At 36.2% G+C, this 21,737-nt stretch overlaps 1 protein-coding gene across 1 annotated transcript; it reads left to right on the top strand.

The window, feature by feature from the left end:
• Positions 1 to 792: 792 nt before the first annotated feature.
• Positions 793 to 21,674, top strand: CSRP3 (cysteine and glycine rich protein 3). Its single transcript, XM_051964088.1, has 6 exons — positions 793 to 908; positions 9,662 to 9,805; positions 15,356 to 15,524; positions 17,390 to 17,519; positions 19,120 to 19,213; positions 20,845 to 21,674. Exons 2-6 carry the CDS (start codon positions 9,694 to 9,696, stop codon positions 20,919 to 20,921), a joined length of 582 nt encoding a protein of 193 aa, XP_051820048.1. The 5' UTR covers positions 793 to 908; positions 9,662 to 9,693; the 3' UTR covers positions 20,922 to 21,674.
• The last annotated feature ends 63 nt before the right edge of the window (positions 21,675 to 21,737 follow it).

Genomic DNA, 21,737 nt, shown 5'->3' with positions numbered 1-21,737 from the left:
ATAAGTGTATATACATATATAACTATACATGTATTGAATATATGTGGGCATGGGCACATATAGCATATATACACTGGAAAGGTCATATAGGATAAAGTTGAAAGGGCAGTAGAAGAAATCATAAGGTTTGAGTTCTAGTCTTCTCTGTCACTAATCAAAGAATAGATCATTTTCCCTCTCTTGACTGATTTCTCCATGTGCATATGATGAGGTAGTTGGACTACGTGACCGCTAAGGTCCTTTCAAGCGTAACATTCTACAACTATATAGTCACTGACTTGTAGGACTCTGATTAGCTGACCCACATTTTGGGAACTTCATTGAAATTATCAAACTACCTCTTCCAACGTCGATAGTGCTTATTTTTAGCTCTTACTTCTTAATCCTAACATGAGAACAGGGCCTGAGATTTCCAGAGTGCTCTTGGATATGGGTCATGATTTATTTGTAGGTAGTTTGTGTAGATTTTCTGGAAAGGTCAGAGGGGTGGGAAGAAGGGAGGAAACTTTTAAAAATATGGATTGAATCATTAAATTATATTGTGTTATCATTCTTACTTCAACCCTCTCTCCACAAACCCCTGATACTGCCATGTTCATCACCTGGATTTGGAGTACTAAAGCAAGGAGTGGTATAAAACTTTAGGGATGACATTGTTCTTTCCTAGATCCGCAGCTGGTGTAGGGGTGGGGGGGTGCAAAATTCAGGGCTTTGCTCACAAGTTATTTTCAGCAAGCTGATAGCAGTTGGTTACTCATCGCTTGTTCATCCCCTCACTCCTGTGCTTCCCTCCCCTCTCACCCCTCCCCAGCATGGGGGGCCAAGGCTGGTGATTGAGTGCCTTGAGTATTTAAAGAGGATCCTGGGATTCTCTGCTTTAGCTGAACACACAGAGACCACCCAGGGAGGTAAGTAGACATAGAGCAGAATTTACATTCTTTTGTAATGAATGAGGAGCATGGGGGTGTGGGGAAAAGTTTTGGCTATTGGATTGTGATTAGGTGATCAGCAGGGGGTATACAGAAATGGTTCTGCTCTTGAAATATGGGGCTGTTTCAGGTCACAAGTTCCAAAACAGTCAAGGCTTAGAGCAGTCTCGGGGGGAGGATTGTGGTGGTGGTTAGATGTCTTGGAATGGGGTTTAGAAGCCTTGTGAACTTCAGTGGGATTTTCCAAAAGTCCCTTAAAAACTAGTAACTTTGGGGGCTGCATAGCAGCTGATGAGAGAGACAGAGACAGAGAGAGAGAGAGAGACAGACAGACAGACAGAGAGAGACAGAGAGAGAGAGAGAGACAAAGAGAGAGAGAGAGAGAGAGAGAGAGAGAGAGATGCATGGGTGAAAGAAGGTCACTGATTGGTTTCTGCCACTTATTTTTATAATGGAATGAATTCTAATTCCCTAACTACTACAGGGTGTCCCCATAGAGTGAAATGTCCCAAGTAGTAGGGAAGGAAAAGTCACAAATTTTACCCCTACTGCTTATTAGCTGTTGACCTTGAGTGAATCCAATCACTTTACTTTTTGCCCCAGTTTGTCAAGTTACTAACTTTCTCAGGTGGCCCTTCAAAGGGGATGCTGGTAATAAGGTACATGCAAATAAATAGTCCAGGATTTGGAATTCAGTTCCAGATCCAGCTTTCTATCAACTGTGACACTCAACTTCCTCTTTTGGGTTTGGAGAAACAAAAAAAAAAAAAAAAAAAAAAAAAAAAAAAAAAAAGATTTCTGAGAGAGAGAGAGAAGAAATTCTTCAGGCATTAAGTGATTTATTTGTCCAAGACCTCACAGCTGCTCAGTAGCAAGGTCAGAATTTGAACATGATCCAAGCTTTAATACAGTATTCTTTCCAGGGATTTTTTAACCTGAAACCATATACTTGGTTTTTTAAAAATTAATTTGATAGCTATATTTCAACATAATTGATTTCATTTGTATTTTTTTTTAATTATGCATTTAAAAACATTATTCTAAGAAGACGTGGTCCATAGATCTCGGCATAAGTATTTGTAAAGCACCTACTTTGAATCATGCATTATGCTAAGCATTTAACAAATATTTCATTTGATCCTTACAAAATTTTTGTGAGGTGGGTGCTGCTGTTATCCCCATTTTATAGTTGAAAAAATTTAGGAAAATAAAAGTTAAATGTCTTATTCAAGAATACATAGCTAGTAAGTGTCTGAGACAGAAAACGACTTCAGTTCTTCCTTACTCCAGGTCCAGCCCTTTATCAACTTTATCGGAGAGAGAGAGAGGAAAGAGAGACAGAGAAAAAGAGAAAGAGAGAGAGAGAGAGAGAGAGAGAGAGAGAGAGAGAGAGAGAGAGAGAGAGAGAGAGAGAGAAAGAGAGACAGAGAGACAGAGACAGAAACAGAGACAAAGAGAGAGTTCTGTAAAAGAGAGATGATACTTACTCAGGTCTACATCACAGTTCTCAATTTATCTGATAAGCTGAGAGAGAAGGCATCAGAATGGTTTAGTGGATAGAGTGCTCCACTCAGAATCAAGAAGCCTTAGAATCAATTCTCACCTTTGTATATTTTTAGGTGATTGACTTTGGCCATATCACTTAATCTTGTTGTGCTCAAGTAAATCCTTAGGACATATCTATGGAGTAGCGAGTAAATGTGGAAGGAATGATAAAGCAGAAGATATGGGATAATTTACTGAAACATTAAATATTACTAAACAGGGAAACTGTTTCAGTAATAATGTTGCTGGAAATTAGAGTTTCTTTTTGTGAAAAAGAGAAATTTATTTCCAGCCAACTAATCAACAAACCTTTATTAAGGACCATCCATATAACAGATACTAAGAATAGAAAGATGAAAACAAATACAGATAAATTCGAATTCTTGATCTCAAAGAGTGGGAGTGCTTCTCAGCAAAGCAACAAGTTCCCAGATAAATTCTTTTTATGCACACATAGCAATTTGGGCTAATTCTATTATTTCATCAATATAAGGATTTTCTCCATGAGAAAATCTTCTACTAGTATGTTTCAACATCTTCTATGCAAATTCAGGATTTTAAAAGTTTGTCTAGAGTATTGAGAAGTCAAATGGCTATTTCTAGGATCACAACTAGTTGTGGAAAAATAGAATTTAAACTCAGGTCTTCTTGACTTTAAGGCTGGGCCTATTTTTACTGTTCAATATTGCTTTATTTATATATAAAATATATTTTGTTGATGAGTTGTGTCCAACTCTTCATGACCTCATTTGTGATTTTCTTGGAAAAGATACTGGAATAGTTTGCCATTTCCTTCTGCAGATCATTTTACAGATGTGGAAATTGAGGCAAACAGGGTTGTTTCTTGCCCAGGGTCACATAATGAATAAATATCTGAGGCTGTATTGAACTCAGGATGATAAGTCTTTCTGATTCCAGGTCTAGTGCTCTAAACTAGTTGTCCAATTAAGGCAAATAGGGATATTACATAACTATTAAGTGTCTGAAGTTAGGTTTGAACTCATGAGTAGAGCCTTTCTGATTCCATTGCACATTTATACATAAATATAAGGTAATTTAGGAGGTGCTACATAGCAGCATCCTTTGTCCAACCCCAGCAGGGCTCCAGTAGGAGCAAGTCTATGTCTACTTGATTCTCTGTCTTCTATAGTGGGTGATATCAGGCCCACCTTTACAGGAATCAGGGGATATATGTGTGTGACATCAGACCAGTTCTGGTGTCCCAAACTAGAATATCCATACTTGGCAGAAAGACGACATTTGTTTGTTCTTAGAGAATTGACTTGAAGCTTCAAGGTAAAAGTGTTAGCAGTGTGACATTTTTGAGGCTCTTGTACTTATTTATCCTTCTAGTCCATGAATCAACAGTTTAGGAAATTTCATTAGTGGGAATATCTCCTATTCTATAGTTTCAGTAATTTGTGGACTTCTATTTAAAGCCTTTAGACAATGTCTAATCTGACACCCTCATTTTCCAGACTTAGAGAAGGAAAATGATTTGGCTTGTATTTTATATACAGCAAGTTAGTCATAGAAATGGGGAGTAAAGTTCAGTCCCTTGAATCTGAGGTCCAAGGATGATATTTTTTTCAAGTGCTTTGAAGTCTTCTAAACCTAATTCTATAAAAGAGGAAATCAAGGGAAACGGCTTGTCCAAGGTGACAGAGGTAATGAGGAACAGAACTTGATGATCCTCTGAAATCTGAGCCAGTATTCAAACTCGGTTCTCTGACTCACAATCCAGCGATCTTTTCCATTACATTACCTCTTCCACTGACTCAAGGATCCATGTAAAATGAATCTCCTTGACTTTCCTACTTGTCTGTTGATTGAAACACAGTGTTTCTTAAATCTGGTGCATGTCCTTGGGATGTCATTATTTTTGGTATTGCTTAAAATCTTCCCCTGAGTTCATGTAGAAGAGATGACACTGGATCAAAGGTGATCAAGAATAAACATTGACTGTCATGGACAACTTTGGCTACTATGCTTTACCTTAGTCTACTATATCTATTACATAAATGATTGCCTATTAAATCCTGATCCAGGAGAAATATAATCATTAAATAGCTATTTTACTTGCTTTCTTTAAATGTTTTCAAGTGGAAGCCTCTGAATATTTTACTTTCTCTTTCTGATTTACTTATTCTTTCTGGTTTTCTGAAACAGAGAATCTTAATATTTAAGATTTAAATACTTCCTACTCATTTAAATTCTAATCCAAATTAATTCAATGCAGCATTATTCCAAAGCTAAAATATCCCCACCTATGACATGCTTAATGGCCTAACTATGGGTTAAGAAATTGGTCCTGTGAAAAGGTTTGCTCTCATTTGGACTAGAACTGAGCAAGGACACCAAAGCAAATTCAACTAGGAATCTTGGGGACATTCTGTCTCTTCTCTATGTGATAGATCTCACTTTTTTTCCCCAGTTCTCCATACTCCCTGTTCAGATTCCTATTTTCATCATGACCCAAGATTCTGTTGATGACAATGCAGACATCTCTAAAACAAACCCAGAGGGGCCTCAGGGTGTGAGGGTGTTGGTGATAAGGGTGACAAATGAAACTCAACAGCAAACTGACCTATATTTGGTGATCTACGTTAGCCGTGCCTCACTGATAAACAAATGGTGTTTTCATCAGAACTTGGCCTGGAAATTCTAACATTCAGAGCCCAGTTGGGGGGAATGTTGAGATGCAGGAATTTTTAAAAATGCAACAGGCTAAAGGTCCATGTGTGCATTCCAGGACCCTAAATGCCCTTCTAAATAAATCACAGTTATTTAATTCACTCCCGAAATGATACTCATGTGAATTCCTTGCATTAATATAGCAATTATACCTTTCAAGTTGCTTGAACATATTGTCCTTTTGAAGCCCTTATGATAATCCTGAATGAGGTAGGCAGAGCAGTTTTTTACAGTTTTATTTGGGAGTATTTGGGAATAAAGTATTTGGGATACTTTATATGAGGAAAAGGATCCAAACTGGTTAAAAGTCTTGCCTAAAGTCACATATTGACTCAGGGGCAGAGACACAACTAGAACTCAAGTTCCCTGACTCCCGACTGAGTATTCTGCCCCCTACACTAACGTGCTTCAGACTTTCTGGCTTCAGAATAAGAAATGATCGCTATTGACTGTTTTTAGTCCCTGTGGATACATTCCCATCTGCCCACACGGACACTAACACCTGTTCAGGAGAATGTTTGAAGACTCCCAATTTTTGCTACTCCTCATGCATAGATATCAGAAATTGGCATCCTTTTGGAATAATTTTGGATGTTGTACAGTACATGATGGGGAACGTTCTGCTCATTTTGAAAAGCACGGTGCCAATCATAGTCCCCAAGAGGCAGATCCATAGTCCATTATCTTCTAGGATGTGGAAGTAAAATTCATACTGTAAATCTGAAATAAGAAATCCTATCTAGGGTCAGTTTGTAAATTTCCACATCATTAATCTCATCAATTCCACTGTCATTCCTGGATGAAATCAATTTCATTTCTCCTTCATTTTACCTTATGCCGAAAGTTACGGGTAAAATAAGCATGAACAAGAATATATTGTTTTTTCTATTCTCCTGAGTAGTTTGTCATCTTTCATGATAGAAGGTTGAATCTTTGGTATAAAGGTGAAAGCTGACAGATGTATGCTCAAAATGAATTAGAAAACAACATGTTATAGCAAAACAAGCATTTTAAAGGGATTTGGGAAAGCTGGGTCGTTTAGAGATTGACTCTGTTTCTAGCTATTTATATGACTTTGGGCAAATCAATTCATCCCCTCTGAGCCTCAGTTTCTCATCTTTCATATGAGAAGATTGGACCAGATAAGCCCTAAATCCCTTTCCATCTCTAAATTTATCATTTCCTCTGAATCCAAAATAAATAAGTGGCAATATAGATATAAATAATATACATGGAAGAGGGAAATAGTTGGCCATGGGTAGACAATTTTCAGTAGAAACAGGATTATTCCCCTTTTGAGGATGACATTTAGATAATTTTTAAAAGGTTTTTATGAAAGGAAACTACCTCTGCCTGTTGAAAAGGTTGAGACAGATAGATCCTCACACTTTGTATAAGTATCCAAGTCATCCATTTGTCTTTGGTATTATTTTTAGAAGATCATTTCCTTCTTATTTTTGGGTCAGTGAGGAAAGGGTGGGTGGGACTTGTATTTCTCTCTTAGTTACAGCAACTTCAGCTTTGAATTGAATTGAAGAAATATTTATTAAGCATCTGCTGTGGCAATGCCCTGACTTTGTGCAATATGATCTGGACAAGTTGACCTAGGAGTGTTCGATGATACTCATTAACTATTCTAGGCAAGTGATTTCCTTCCAAGAAGGGAAAGTTCAGAGCCAAAGGCTCAGAGTGGTCTGATAATATACCATGCAAATGACAAACTGACATTCCAGGAACCTGGTGTAGTGCAAAGAGCCCTCTAGTTCAGGGATCAAAAGACTTGGGATTGACTTCTGGCAATGTAGCTTATTAGCTGGATGACCTTGAGGCAATTTACTTTCTGGGCTTTCTCTCTCTCTCTCTCTCTCTCTCTCTCTCTCTCTCTCTCTCTCTCTCTCTCTGACTCTCTGTCTCTCTGTCTTTTCTCTCTGGCTCTGTCTGGCTTTGGTTCTGTCTCTTTCCATCTCTCTGTCTCTTCTCCCCTTTCCCCTCTCCCCTCTGGCTCTGGCTCTTTATCTTTATCTTTGTCTCTGAGTCTGTCTCTCTGTCTCTGGCTCTGCCTGCCTTCCTGCCTGCCTGCCTGTCTGTCTGTCTCTCTTTCTTTCTCTCTCTGTACACACACACACACACACACACACACACACACACACACGCACACAGTACAAATGTCAGTTATATACTAAGTAGAAATATATAGAAAGACTTTAATATTTGTATAAATCAAAAACTTTGTATGCGTATATATGCATATATATATAATTTACATAATACCTATCTACCTACCTATATATACACTTTGATATTTGCTTCCTTAAAGAATCCTAATATGTGCCAAATAAAATATTGCATATAAAATACCATAATATTAAAATTAGAACTCATGGAATTATTATCAAAAAGCAGCACAGTGGGATACAAATATATGTTGGCAAACCCCCCAAGTGCCACGAAACCAAATGAAAATGAATTGGGAAAAGTTAAACAGATTAAATAAAGCCACTGTACAACACAGATAGTGTCTATTTGATGTTTTCAAAGTTAATACGTGGCTGAGGAGGATCTGCTTTTCTTTAAGTTTGACACCAATGCCAGCAGAAAAAGTTAGCATCAAAACCAGGCCAACCTATCTCCTGGCCCCTTTCTGATACTGACTAGTTCCTTGACACTAGGAACTAGTGTTTAACCTTTCATGGCTCTAGGCAGTTCTCTAAGAATGCAAGTTAGAGGGGCAGTGGATAGAGCACCAGCCCTGAAGTCAGGAGGACCTGAGTTCAAATTTGACCTCAGACATTGCCTAGCTGCGTGATCCTGGACAAGTCACTCAACCCCAATTGCCTCAGCAAAAAAAGAATGCAAGTTAGAGGGAAGCCTTGATGATAGTTTCCTCACTAGAGTGCTGCCTTTACAAATGAACTCACAGATCCAATTCTCATTTCAAGTATATTATTATGAATATTATCATGTTTCATGCTAACTAGCAAGAATCAATACTGGGCAAAACAAAGGAGGCCAGAATATCCTTCACTCACAAGGACTATTTCAGAGTCTGTATCAAGAATCTATTAGTTTCATTCTAGTCTGGAAGAATGGAATATGTAATATATTGTTTAAGAGAGAGAAAATGCTTTTTAAATAACACTCTCCTCAACTCATGTCATCTGCTAAACCTAATACTCCAGTATGGATTCCAACAACACTTTGGTAATCTTTCCAGATAAGCAGATCCCGCATGTCATATTTCAAAAACCTTCCCAGCTGAATAGCATTTTATCCCTTTCACTTCACTGTCTCCTTTCATTCTCACAGCAACCTGTGAGTTAAGCAAGACAGAGATGATCATTTCTGTTTAACAGGTGAGGAGATTGAAAAAATTTGCCCCAGGTGACTGGGGATTCACTATGTCGTTCTAGCCCAATCACTGTGAAGTAAGGAAGTCATTTTTCTATGTCAGATTTAATACATCAGAAATTTTAAAAATAATTTTTTTTTTGGCAAGAGAACTTGAGGTGAAGTACCTTCCCCAAGTAAGTGTCTAAGGCTAGATTTGAAGTCAGGACCTCCTGACTTGAGGGCTGGTGGGCTATCTGCTGTACCATTTAACTGTCTTCAAATTTTTTTTACCCAGATAAATTAGAGGGAAAAGATAACTATGATGTAGTTTATTTTGAATTATAGAATCTTGAGTTTGAAAGATGTCAGAAATCATTTAGCTAAACCAGCACCTGAAGCCTGAAGACTTTTAGTGACAAGGAACTTTTTAGCCTTTGCTTAAAAATCTTTGAAAGGAGCTTGTTGTTCAGTTGTGTCCAACTTTTTGTGACTGCATTTAGAATTTTCTTAGCGAAGATGCTGGAATGGTTTCCATTTCCTTTTGTAGTTCATTTTTTAGGTGAGGAAATTTGAGTCAAATAAAATTAAGTGACTTGCACAGAGTCATATAGCTACTAATAAGTGTCTGGAGCCAGATTAGAATTTAGGAAATAAGTCTTATCCAGACCCAATGCTCTATCTACTGCAATAACTGAATTGTTGGACAGTTCTAGTTAGAAAATTCTTCAATGTGCTGAATTGAAATAGGTTTCTCTAATAATGTTAACCCTTTGGTCCCAGTCTATCTAATCTCACCTTCTAGGGTCAAACAGAACTGATACAGCCTCATTTCATATGATAACATTTCAATTTTGACTTGAATGGGTTAGTGGGAAAAAAAAACCATTGGATTTTGTAGTAGCAGAACCTGGGGTCAAATCCCTTTTCTGATATTTATTATCTATGTGATGGTAGGAAAATCAACTAAATTATCTGAGTCTTAGTCTTCTTATCAAAGAAAAAGATAAATTATTACTGTCTTTAAATTTATGATACTATGAATTCAATCTTTTGTTAAGAGTTGAGATTTATTTGGTGAGACAGACTCATATGGATAAAAATGATCTTACAGAAGTGTTGTTTCAGTCCTAATGCTGAAAATAATTTTTGGTGTGTTCTTGTAGGTTGCTTTTAGACTCTACTAAGAACCTTGAAGATGCCAAACTGGGGTGGAGGAGCAAGTTGTGGGGCCTGTGGAAAAACAGTCTACCATGCAGAGGAAATCCAATGCAATGGGAGAAGTTTCCACAAGCCTTGTTTCCAATGCAGTAAGTCCGGTAGTAGACCTCTGGGTTCAGCTGGTACTTCCAAATCTACATTGGATACAATGAATAAATGAGTGAATGAATGAGTGAATTGGAGTCATTGAAAAAGCATTTATTAACTGCTTACTATATATGTCTTTATCATTGACATATTAAATGGGGGGAAGGTGCTTAGAGTTCTTTTTGCCTAGCTAGATTATAGAGGGTCTTGGACAGCAGGCTAAACAATTTAAAGCCTATAGCCCAATGTAGCAAAGAAAAAGGGGGAAAATGGAATAAGCATTTATATATCTCCTACTATGTGAGAGGCTTTACAAATATTATCTCAATTTTATCTTTGTAACAACTCTGTAAGATGGGGGTTGCTACTATCCCCATTTTACAGTTGAGGAAACAGGCAAATAGTGGTTAAGTAGCTTGTCTAAGATCACCAATAAGTGATCTTGAGACCAAGTTGTTCTAGTCACTATCATCTAGCTGACCAAGAATGAACACAGTCTTTAAAGTCAGAAGACTTGAATTCAAATTCTGGATGGCCTATGTACTTAATAATTCTACAACTTTGGACCAAGTCTCCTACCACTTTCCCCAGGCCTTATTTTTCTTATCTGAAAAATGAGGCATTTAGAGGAGCTAATCTCAAATGTCTTTTGAGCTCTTGAGACCTTTATCAGCCTGTTACAGTAAAAAGAGAGTTGGCATTTGAGACTGGAACACTTGGGTTCAAGTTCCTCTTTTGGATGTATGACCCTGGATATAATTCCCTTAACCTTCCCGTGTTTTAGGCAACACTTTAAGAGTGTAAGATGGGGAAGATACTGAAGGTTATTTTACAGATAACTTCCAACACTGATACGGTGCCAGTTCCAACCTCCACTCTGTCTTGTAAACTTTATTTGGTAGACAATTGGCTTTCTGCTTCCAAGCCCTTCAAGACACTCTCTAAGGTCCTTTCCCACTCTCTGATTTCCTCACAATCTCAGAAGAGCTGTTGAAATGTGGATTTCTGTGAAAGTAATAGATTTAAGGGACATATAGCATAACTTTAGGAAATCTTTAACTGTCCTAAAACTAAACCATTAGCAAATCTACACTATCCACTAAAAATAAGTCTTTTTCTTTTTTTTTATTTATTTTGTTTTAAATTCTCATTTATTAGTTGTGACTATCTGAGGATTTTCATCTTTAATTTAAATTACTCTGGTGTGAGCAGGTGCTGGGGTAATCTGTTAATCCAGCAAGTGATTCCACTTTGGACACTGGTCCCTAGGATTCTTTTGGTATTATTAGCTGATCAGGTTATTCTCACAGGCAGCAATTTAGAGTAATGACAAAGCCAGAATATTTCCTGTGCGAATGTTATCATTTACTTGCCCCATCGGTGTAAACCTGGTCATAAACCAACCCTAATGGGATGAAGGAAACCCTGTTTTCCAATTGCTCTTTAGCTACAGAGTCTCCCCACCTTGGTAGTCTTTGTTTCAAATTTAGAAGGCCAGCTCTAGTAAATTTTTGTGCTTCTCATGGGCTGTTAAGTTATTCCATATCTGGGAGCTATTTTAATAACATTTCAAGGGCTTTAGTTCCATTTGTTTTAGCAAGAAAGATACTTGGTGCCAGAAATAAGAGCATTGTATTTCCCCTCCCATAGCTTCTCTTATCCTTTACCTTCCTCAGTAAATATATTTACCATTATAAAACTAGGGAATAAATGTTCAGTCTCAGGTGATGGCAGATTACCAATGCTTTTAGTTTTGGATGACATTGTGAAAAATCATCTCATGTTACACAGAAACAGTTGTATGATGATAATCCAGGTTTCAACAATTCTAATGAGACCATGATAGATTTTGCAAATTCACACTCAAAAAATCAAAGATGTATGGACTAGGAGGCAGGAAAACCTGAGTTTAGACGTGGGGAAAAACACTTGATGCAAGAAATCTTTCTACAAAAAAAAAAAAAAAAGTATCATAAAATGACATAAATTTATTTTTAGTCTGATTTTTAAAAAAAAGGCTTTTAAGGAGCAGTATGTTTTTGCCACATAGTAATCTCTTAATAAATGTTTGTTATTAATTAATGATACAGAATCCTTGGTAGCTAAGTATCTCCTGCAGAGATTGGAGCTGAAGATAAGGTGTTAGCAGTTGTTTAGCAAAGCAAGCCACTTGGCATCCCCTAAAGTTCTGAGAAATTTCTCCAAATGAGCCTGCCTGCCCTTCTCTTCCTAATTGAATTTAGACTGAGCTCGTTGTCCATCTGTATGAGTTGTCCAAGAGATGAATACTGGCAGACTAAATCTATTCATATATGGCCAAATTTTTTTTTTTTTTACTTCCCTTTGTTTTTTGCTCCTCTTCTCCCCACTGCCAACTCTATCCTCCCACCTCCAACCCTCCTACTGACCATGGAAGTTATTCGTAGGCTAATTCCTTTTGAGTGAGTAGAGGTCTCTTTTAGGGGGCTCTAGAATATCATGGTTCTATATGAAATAAACAATGTAGTCTGAAAACAGGAATATTTGGGCAACCTTACTATAGCTATGGAATTCCTTCTCAATTTGGATTTTATACACAATCATTGAACAAATTTATAATTTTGGTTGTATCAGTAAAGGATTTCTGATCTGAGAGAATCCTTGGGGAAAAGACCTTTTAAGAATGTGTTTTGAACTCTCAAATAAATTTGAGGAAGGGGAGGAAGTAATCAAATGTTTCTGTTGTTCCGTAACTGATGACTTGTGACCCTTGTTTGGGTTTTTCTTGACAACGAAACTGGAATGGTTTGTGTTTCCTTCTTCAGCAAACAGGCTTAAGTGACTTGTTCAGGTTCATATAGCTAGTAAGTGTCTGAGGTCACATTTGAACTCAGGCTTCCTCCACTCTAGGCTCGGTGCTCTAAGCACTGTGCTACCTAGCTGCCCTTCAACACATCCAATAGTCTTATAATCAAGGTACTTTTTATTCTCTATACTTTGTGTACTCTACAGACAATTTGTGACCATAAAACTGCAATGTGCTATTTACTTGTTTTAAAAAACCTGCTTTTTCCTTTTTAATGTTTTCATTAAAGTGCCTTTTGATATTATTTTCATTATTATAATCTAGAGATTTTGTTGTTTGGACCAGGTCTCTGATTTCCTTGCATAAAGGAGCCCCTGATAAAGCTCTCCTTCTTCCATTTGGTATCTTCTCTGCAAGTAATAGCCTTAGAGTGTTGCCTGTGACTTACATAGGCTCACGTATGATTATATAAGATCATAAAACCCATATATTAGAGATGGCACTTGAACTAAGCTATTCTTGGGGTTTCTTTTGCACATAATGCTCCATCTTTTTTCACTCAAAAAGATCTGATAGATTTAAAATGTAACTTCATGATAACAAGAATTTGGATAAGAATAGACAATATCAAATATTTTATTCACATAGTTATATACTTGGGGGGGGAACTCACATTTTTAGACTTGGTCTTATTTTTAGTGTTATCATCATAGTCCCAGTGATGTTTCACATGACTGAAATATTCATTTTGAGAGGTTTTTATTGTGGTTGTTCTCAGAAGGAAATTATCTACTCAAGATCATGTCATTCGATTAGTAAGGAATTAGTTTATAAAAAGAATAAAGGAATTTTGAATTAAAATTTAGATCACTCAATGAACATTTGAAAGATAATGAAAATAAAGTTTTAGTATCAGATTTCATTATCAGTCTGTTGTCAAAGATGTATGGACTAGGAACAGGAAAACATGAGTTTAGATCTGGACAATCAGTCAACAGACATTTATTAAGTGCCTATTATATACCAGGCATTGTGCTGAGGCACAGGGGGACACAAAAAAGAGGCAAAATATACTCTGCCCTCAAGAAGTTTACAATCTAATGGCAGGGACAAAGTGCAAACAAATATATACAAAGCACTAAAATTAAGAAGGTTAGGGAAAGCTTCCTACAGAAAGTGGTATTTAAATTGGGACTTAAAGGAAGTGAGAATGGTCAGTGATTGGAATGGAAGAGGAAGAGCATTCCAGTAATAGAATACAAAGAAAATACCTAGAATTAACTTGTAAGTGTATGACCATAGGCAAATCAAAATCTGTATTTGTCTCAGTTTCTCTTCTGTAAAATGGATATAATAATAATAGTATCAATTTCCCTTGGCTCCCTTGTAAGGACATATATAATATATATAGTACATATAGTACATATATACATATATATATATGGAGAGAAAGAGAGAGAGAGAGATACATAACACTTGCAAATCTTAAAGCCTCAGGCAAAGATCATCATCATTATCATTGATTACCGAGAACCATTCCCCAGTAGTTAAACTGCTAAAAGATATAAATAGTTTTAAAAATAACTGTGAATTCTCCATGAAGATATGATAAAAAGGTTTTAAATTACTACTACTAAGAAAAATGTAAACTAAAGTAACTCTGAAATTTTACTTTGAACCCCACAAATTGGGAAAGATCCAATTCAGTCTGACAAAAATACAAGCAATCCCAGTTGTATGGGTTATGGCAATACAGGCACACTTTAGTTAGAGTTGCAAATTGGTCTAACTGTTCTGACTGACAACTGGAACCATGCAAGAAAAAATGACTAAATCTTTCATTCTGATGAAGCAATCACAATACTAGCATCCAATTGGCACCTTCCTCAAAGAAGACAGAATAAAAGATTCCACATATAATGAAATATTCGTAATGCACTTATGTGATAGCAAAGACCTGAAACCAAAATGCCAACCTGTCACTTGGCCAAATGCGTGCTATGTAAATGTAATGGAATGTGTTTGTGCTGTAAGAAATAATAACTTTGGAGAAATGAGAGACATGACAGGACTTAAATGAATTTACCTAAAAAGAGACACAATCAGTAGCATACTCTGTGCAATGATTATAATAATGTAAACAGAAAGGACACTAAAAGGAAGTCAAATAGAATGACAAATCTTCATCTTGGAGAATAGTTAATGAAACATATACCCTTCCTTCTGCAGAAAAGTAGGGAGGGAACAAATATTGCCCAATACGGTAGTTTTGCTGAACTGTTTTCCTTTGTTACACGAAAGGATTCAATTTGGGGGGACAAAAGGAAATACCTGGAAATGATGACAATGTAAAAAATACAAATTAAAATGATTGTCAAATGGGAAATATACTGCTTATTATTAATCTGCGAAAACAAATAAAAGGTAACTTTTATATAGTGCTTTAAGCAAAGAACTTAACAAATATCTTACTTGGTCCTTATAATCACCTTGCCAGAGAGGTGCTATTCTTTTCCCCATTTTATAGATGAGGAAACTGAGGCAGACAGAGGTTATGTGACTTGCTTAGAGTCACATAGCTAATAAATGTTTGAGACTATATTTGAACTCAGATGTTCCTTATCCCAGAACTGGCATTCTCTCCATTGTACCACCTCTCAATCACTGATGCAAATTTGATGATGAACTTATTTTGAAAGAGACTGCTTAGGAGGATTATGTTATTCTGAGACAAGTCAGACTCCTAATACTAAATTTTCTCTTTCAGTGGCTTGCAGGAAATCTCTGGACAGTACAACAGTAGCAGCTCATGAATCTGAGATCTATTGTAAATCGTGCTATGGGAGGAAATACGGCCCCAAAGGAATTGGATTTGGACAAGGTGCCGGCTGCCTTAGTACTGATACGGGGGAACATCTTGGACTGCAGTTCCAACAGTATGTTGAAATCCTGTCACCTCTTTCTCTAGTTTGTTGATGTTCTAATACCCAATTATTAGAGAACTTCATTTAGTTTCCATAGCGACATTTTCTGGAAGTGGAAGAATGGACTAGTGTTGACGGGCCTATAATGAAAATAGTCAATATGACCAAGTTTTTTTTTTTTTTTTCCTTAACAATGTTCCATTTTTCTAAAGACTTTTTAAATTATCTGCCATTCCAACAGGCAATTATTCTTATACAAGGACTCCTAGTTTGCATGTTGATGAAGAACATGAAATGCATGGACTTCATGGGGTTTGGAGGCTTAGAGACCTTCACAGCATCCCCCCCTTTTAACCTTTGAGATATTAAATATCAATCACACTAATATAATTAATGTCATGTGTTAGCATATAATATCTAAGCCATAAGCTCTGGGATAGTAGGAATCCAAATTAAATAAATTAATTAAATAAAAATCTTTGCACTGTCTTCAAAATTTGACACTGTGTATGGCACTTGAACAAATGAATAAATATCAAATCACTTGAAGATATATATTATTGTATATTGTACATGTTGTATTGTATAACATATATTGGACATATTGTATATATTAACCACAACAATGACAATAATAGTTAATGTTTATATAGTATTTTAAGGTTTTCAAAGCATTATACACACATATATACAGACTTACATATCTATGAACATACATGTCTGTATTTATACATACACACATTTATATATATATATATATTTTTTTAAATATATATCTAAAATGTATGTGTGTGTGTCCATTTTGATTCTCATAGCAAGTCTTTGACCCCATTTTATAAATGAGGAAATTAAGGCAAACAGAGGTTAAATGAATACCAGGAAGGATTTAAACTCGGGTCTATTTGTTTCTAGGGCTTTAACCATCCTTCTACCTAGCTGCCTAAATCTATATCCCTTCAACAGTCTAGTCTAAAATTTTAAGAAGGGAAAGCAGTAATGACAACAAAAAAATATAAAATCCTGAAACTTATGAGAAGTCTTTTTTTATTAACTGACCTCATTATTCAATTCCAGATGGAATATCTACTTAAAGGGGAAATGATTGCATTAAGAAGGTTCCTGTTGTGTTCTTAGTTTTGTTATTGTGATGGTGTCATAGAATGAGTCAGAATACCTAGTCTCTAATCTTAGTTCTTGGATTTGTCCTTAGGTACTTGAAATCTTTGAACCTCAGTTTTCTCATCTGTGAAATGGGAATTATAATCCTTCCTTTACCTGCTTGATAAGGTTGTAGTGAGGATGGAATAGTTAACATTTGTAAATATCCTGCTTAGCTGTAAAGAACTGTACACAAATATTGGAAAGGTTCTTTCCAACTCTACATCAAATGAGTTTAATAATAAATGCTTGTTGATTGACCTTAAAATCCTATTGTTTTATTAGCTATTTGCTTTGTTTCTGGTCTCCCACGAAGGTCCATCTTTTGTGTAAAATATGGTAGATTGAATTGTAAAGAGAAATTCCACACTGTTGTTTTTGAACGTGTCATCAGTCCATCCTCACCCTATAATAAAGTTTTCAAATATCTCTTTAGAGAGGAAGAGAGAATGCTTCAAATCACTATACATACAGTATTAGGGTCCCAAGAATATTAGAGCTGGAAAGGACCTTAAAAACCATTTCATTCATCTCCATCATTTTTTTTTTTTTTACAAGACATACCTAAGGCCCAGATAGGGAAAGAGAGAAAGTGACCAAACCAAGCTTAAGATCTAGACCACTACTCTTTCTACTATAAGATCTGTCTCAGGCAATTAACTGTCCTTGGTAAAATGAAGTTGTGTAAACTACTAACCAGTTGTTTTTTTTTTCATTAGATCCCCAAAGACAGCTCGATCAACTACCAGCAACCCTTCCAAATTTACCCCAAAGTTTGGCGAAGTGGAGAAGTGCCCTCGCTGTGGTAAATCAGTCTATGCTGCTGAAAGAATAATGGGTGGTGGCAAAGTAAGGAATACTTTCTCTCTTTTTTTGGTGGCAACCATTTTTTGCTTGCATCTCAAATTGAAGAAAGCATGAAACAATGAAAGAAATTCATATTACCCATTGCCAGTGATTACCATTCTGAGATATTCCCTGGAGTAGGAAATTGAGTTAGCATGTTTTTGTATTTTGTGGGAGGGGAAGAAAAGCTTTTATAATATAATGATTCTTACCTCTAATATAATTTTAGAGTTAGTCATCAAAAAGAGAAAAGAAATACCCAGGAGAATGGTTATAACAAATAATTCTGGTGTTTGGGGCAAGCAAAGTGTGCCAGCCCAGAGCAACAGAACTCACAAGACAAAATCTTGCAGGGTGAGCAGATTTGAGTACAGCACAATATGATGGGGAAGATTGAGATGCTGGGACTCTTCTCCCTTATGCTACCCTTAGTGGAGACCTAGGAGAGGCTATTGTTGGGAAAGCTGCAATCAGATATAGCATATCCATATGCAATCATGTAAAACTTTTCATTGTAGTCATTTTGTACAAGAAGAGTCAAATTAAAAAAAAAAGGAAAGTCAAAAATTGTATATCTCAGTCTGAATTCAATTAATATTAGTTCTTTTTCTGGAGGTGGAGAGTATGTTTCATTATTAGTCTTTGGTTTTGTCTTGGATTATTGAATTGTTGAGAATGGCTAAGTCACACATAGTTCTTCTTCATACAATGTTACTGTCAATATATCCAGTGTTCTCCTGATTCTGTTCACTTCACTTTGCATCAGCTCATGTATATCTTTCCAGGTTTTTCTGAACTTATCCTGCTGATTATTACTTCTAGTCCAATAATATTCCTTATCATCCTCTACAACAGCTTGTTTAGTCATTTCCTGATTGGAGGAAAATAATACATAAAATAATACATACATCCCTGGAAAGAGATGGATAGATGGAGCTACAGACTTTTTGCTAATGGTGATGGAGAGGAAATATATGTGAGGGAGGAATGGATCTGAGAGTGAAATGAGCGTGTCTTTGGTACTTTATAAAATAATGGTCCAAGTCAGAGAGTCACCAATCAGAGGAGAGGGCTGAAAAAAGGCATCTTCAGAGTAAGAAATCTGCTACTGGTATGAGATGGAAAAATCTAGAGAGTCAGGAATGGAACTGAGAGACTCTATGAAGTGTTGTTTAAATTGCTGTGAAGACTTGGGATAAATCAACAAAATCACTTTTGGCTGAAATATCCAAATTATTAAAGCAGAAATACTTCATTGGATTGAATTACTTGGATTACTGGATCTTTTTCTTTCATCATCAATATAATCTTAATTTGAAATTCCAACTCAGTGTCATATTCTTGCAATATACTGTTAGGTTGTTCCTTGGATTTTCTAAAACCCAATCCAAGTTAGCCCTTCTGGATAAAACCAAGCAATACTTTTATTCATCGCTCATTTCTAAATTTAACTGGATCCAACTGAATTTTTCTTCTGAGCCCATCGAGTCAGTAGCCATCTATATGTTCAAAGGATTTGTTGTAGCTTTTCATATGGCTTTGATCACTATCTTGCAGTTTGGAAAACATTATTTACTTAAGCATTTTTCCTTCTACCCCTCAGCCATGGCACAAGACTTGCTTCCGCTGTGCTATCTGTGGGAAAAGCTTAGAATCTACAAATGTCACTGACAAAGATGGAGAACTTTATTGCAAAGGTGAGTGAAGGGAGAGGAATGCCAAATCGTATCATGGGCATCTTTGTGCTAAGGAACTTTTTCTGCCATTCTCTCAGGGAAACCTTCTGAACACGCATAGAATTTGGGTTCTTTGATGAAGGTTAAGGGGAGAGGATATGCCAAATTCAATATAGTTTTAGTCTATTTAATCCCTTACCCAGAACTCAGCCTAGGGTGAAGTCCCAAGCCCATGCTTTGTGAGTGTTGGTAGGAAGGCGATTAATTGTTATGGGGATGACATGACTAAAGTAGGTCAAAGCACCAATGAAGATTATATATTTTCAGATTCTAGTAATTAGCATTAAAAATGCTCTGAAACATATATAAATTGATCAGTTTATAATGAAATCTCCTTCTCATCTCCTTCCTTGATTCCAGTACATCTATTTCTTCCCAATATGTATCTATATATTTCTCTAAATCTTCATAGAATCATAAAGTTTGAAACACAAGGGATCTTAAAAACTACTTAATCTACCGCTCCTCTCATTTTACAGAAGAAACTGAGACTTACAGAGGTGAAGTGATCCCATAGGGTACACAAGTTAGAGATTAGAGGCAGGATTTGAATCCAGGTCCTCTGCTTTCAGAGAAAATTGCTTTCTTCAGAGAAGTCTTCCTCTGGTTCTTTGATTATTTAATAAATATCAGTGAATCACTAGGACTAACTTATGTGTAATTCTCACTACCTAGCCAGGCCATCTCCTTTTTGCTCATAGATGGCCTTTTATGTTTCCTATATCATTTCCCCAGCATAAATCATTCACGATAATGTTGTCTTCTAGTTACAGAGAACGTGGGCTGTACTGCCCATTTACATTGCCCTCTGGGTATCACCTACACCTAATTCCAAGTTGAAAGCATAGGATATAGATAGTTGGATTCAGAAAGTACTGGCTCTCAGAGCTGGAGCTGGTCCGATTTGTTTCACTCCAAAAGTGAAATACCCCATAGAATTTAGGCTTTTAGGCCAGTAGTTTTGCTTTGTGAATGTCAATGCTTGTCCACACAACTGAATAAGTTATAGCTATTGGTGGGATTGGGTACCATGATTTCCTCTTGGCAAGCAACCTAAACTGAGTTTTCTTGCTGCAAAGTAGACAAGAGCTTGCCAGTTACACATTCAGCTTAAACTTTTAAGTGGATATACAGATAGATCCAATTTCAAGAAAACATTTATTTTAAAGATAAAACAAGTAGGGTTAATTTTAAGAAAATTTACTCTAACCCCCATAAAAGAAACAAATAAGATCAAAAACCCAGTTGATTGGGGGAGACAATTCACATTATTGTAGCCCCCGGAGGTTTTATCTTGCCCGAGTAATTGTAAAGAAGTAAGCAGGGTTCTCAGCATTTGTGGAGGTTTTATTTATAGATTCCAAGACCATCAGCATTCATGAGGAATAGAATCTGGGAATCTTAGCATTTACTGGGAATAAAACTATACAATACTAACCAGTATTCACAAAGTTTTTCAGAAAAATGTTTATCATGTAAACTGTATTATAACTAACAGATAAAATAAGCTTATTGAATTAGAATGAAATAATATAATTTCAGTGACTTGGATGTTTTCTCTTTTTCCCACATTTTCATCTCCTTTCTTTCAGTTTGTTATGCCAAAAACTTTGGCCCCACAGGCATTGGGTTTGGAGGTCATACAAAACAAGTGGAGAGAAAAGAGTGAAGGATGATGAATTCTGAGCATTTGGGGACGACTTTTCCTGGCACAAAGTTTTGATGAGCAACCACACAGAGATGACACCTTTTCCCAGTAATAGTCTTTGAAACTGGACAAGATTTCTTTTCAGAACAGCTGTTGCACTAAGTGATGCTAGGAAAATCTTTGGAAGAAAATTGATTTCAGCCTATTATGTTACAAATAACTTAATTCTTGAGCAGCTTTTTGGAGTGATAAATAAATGTTTAACTGGTGCCAGAGGATGTCCTGGTACATTTTTTTAAATTGACTTTTTAATGGGGAATTATTTTTCAAGAAAATGTAGTACCACATCTCCCTTATAGTCAGTCTTAGGTGTCTGGCAATCACAACCATGGGAAGTGAATGGGGAGTTTAGAAGTTACAGGGCTAATAAAATGATTTCCTTGCACATAGTAGGCATTTAATAAATGCTTGTTGAATTAAATTAAAGAAAAACAGGTGGGATAAGTGAAGAAAATGGTCAACTAAGGAAAAACAGTAGAAGATTCAGATTATTTTCCTAGCCTGCCAGCTTGGAGAAAAATTCACATAAGGATGAAGAGAAGATCAGGGGAAGAGGGAAGAGAGAAAATACAGATTCCGTTTTTAAGCAGAAAGTTAAAGGCATGCTGTTGGTGGAAAGGAAATATTAATCTCATCTATTAGCTTTTTAATCCTGCATGTTTCTTGAAAACTCAAATGATAATAAATTGTAGATACTGTTTACTTCACAAACTATTTTAAAAGTCTGTCTCTTTATTCCCTAACTTATTCTCTCCTTTAAATGTCTTTTATTTCAAA

This window comes from Antechinus flavipes, chromosome 6 (genome assembly GCF_016432865.1).
Source record: "Antechinus flavipes isolate AdamAnt ecotype Samford, QLD, Australia chromosome 6, AdamAnt_v2, whole genome shotgun sequence".
NCBI lineage: Eukaryota > Metazoa > Chordata > Mammalia > Dasyuromorphia > Dasyuridae > Antechinus > Antechinus flavipes.
The sequence above is the reverse complement of the archived record's forward strand: the minus strand, read 5'-3'. Positions and strand labels throughout refer to the sequence as shown.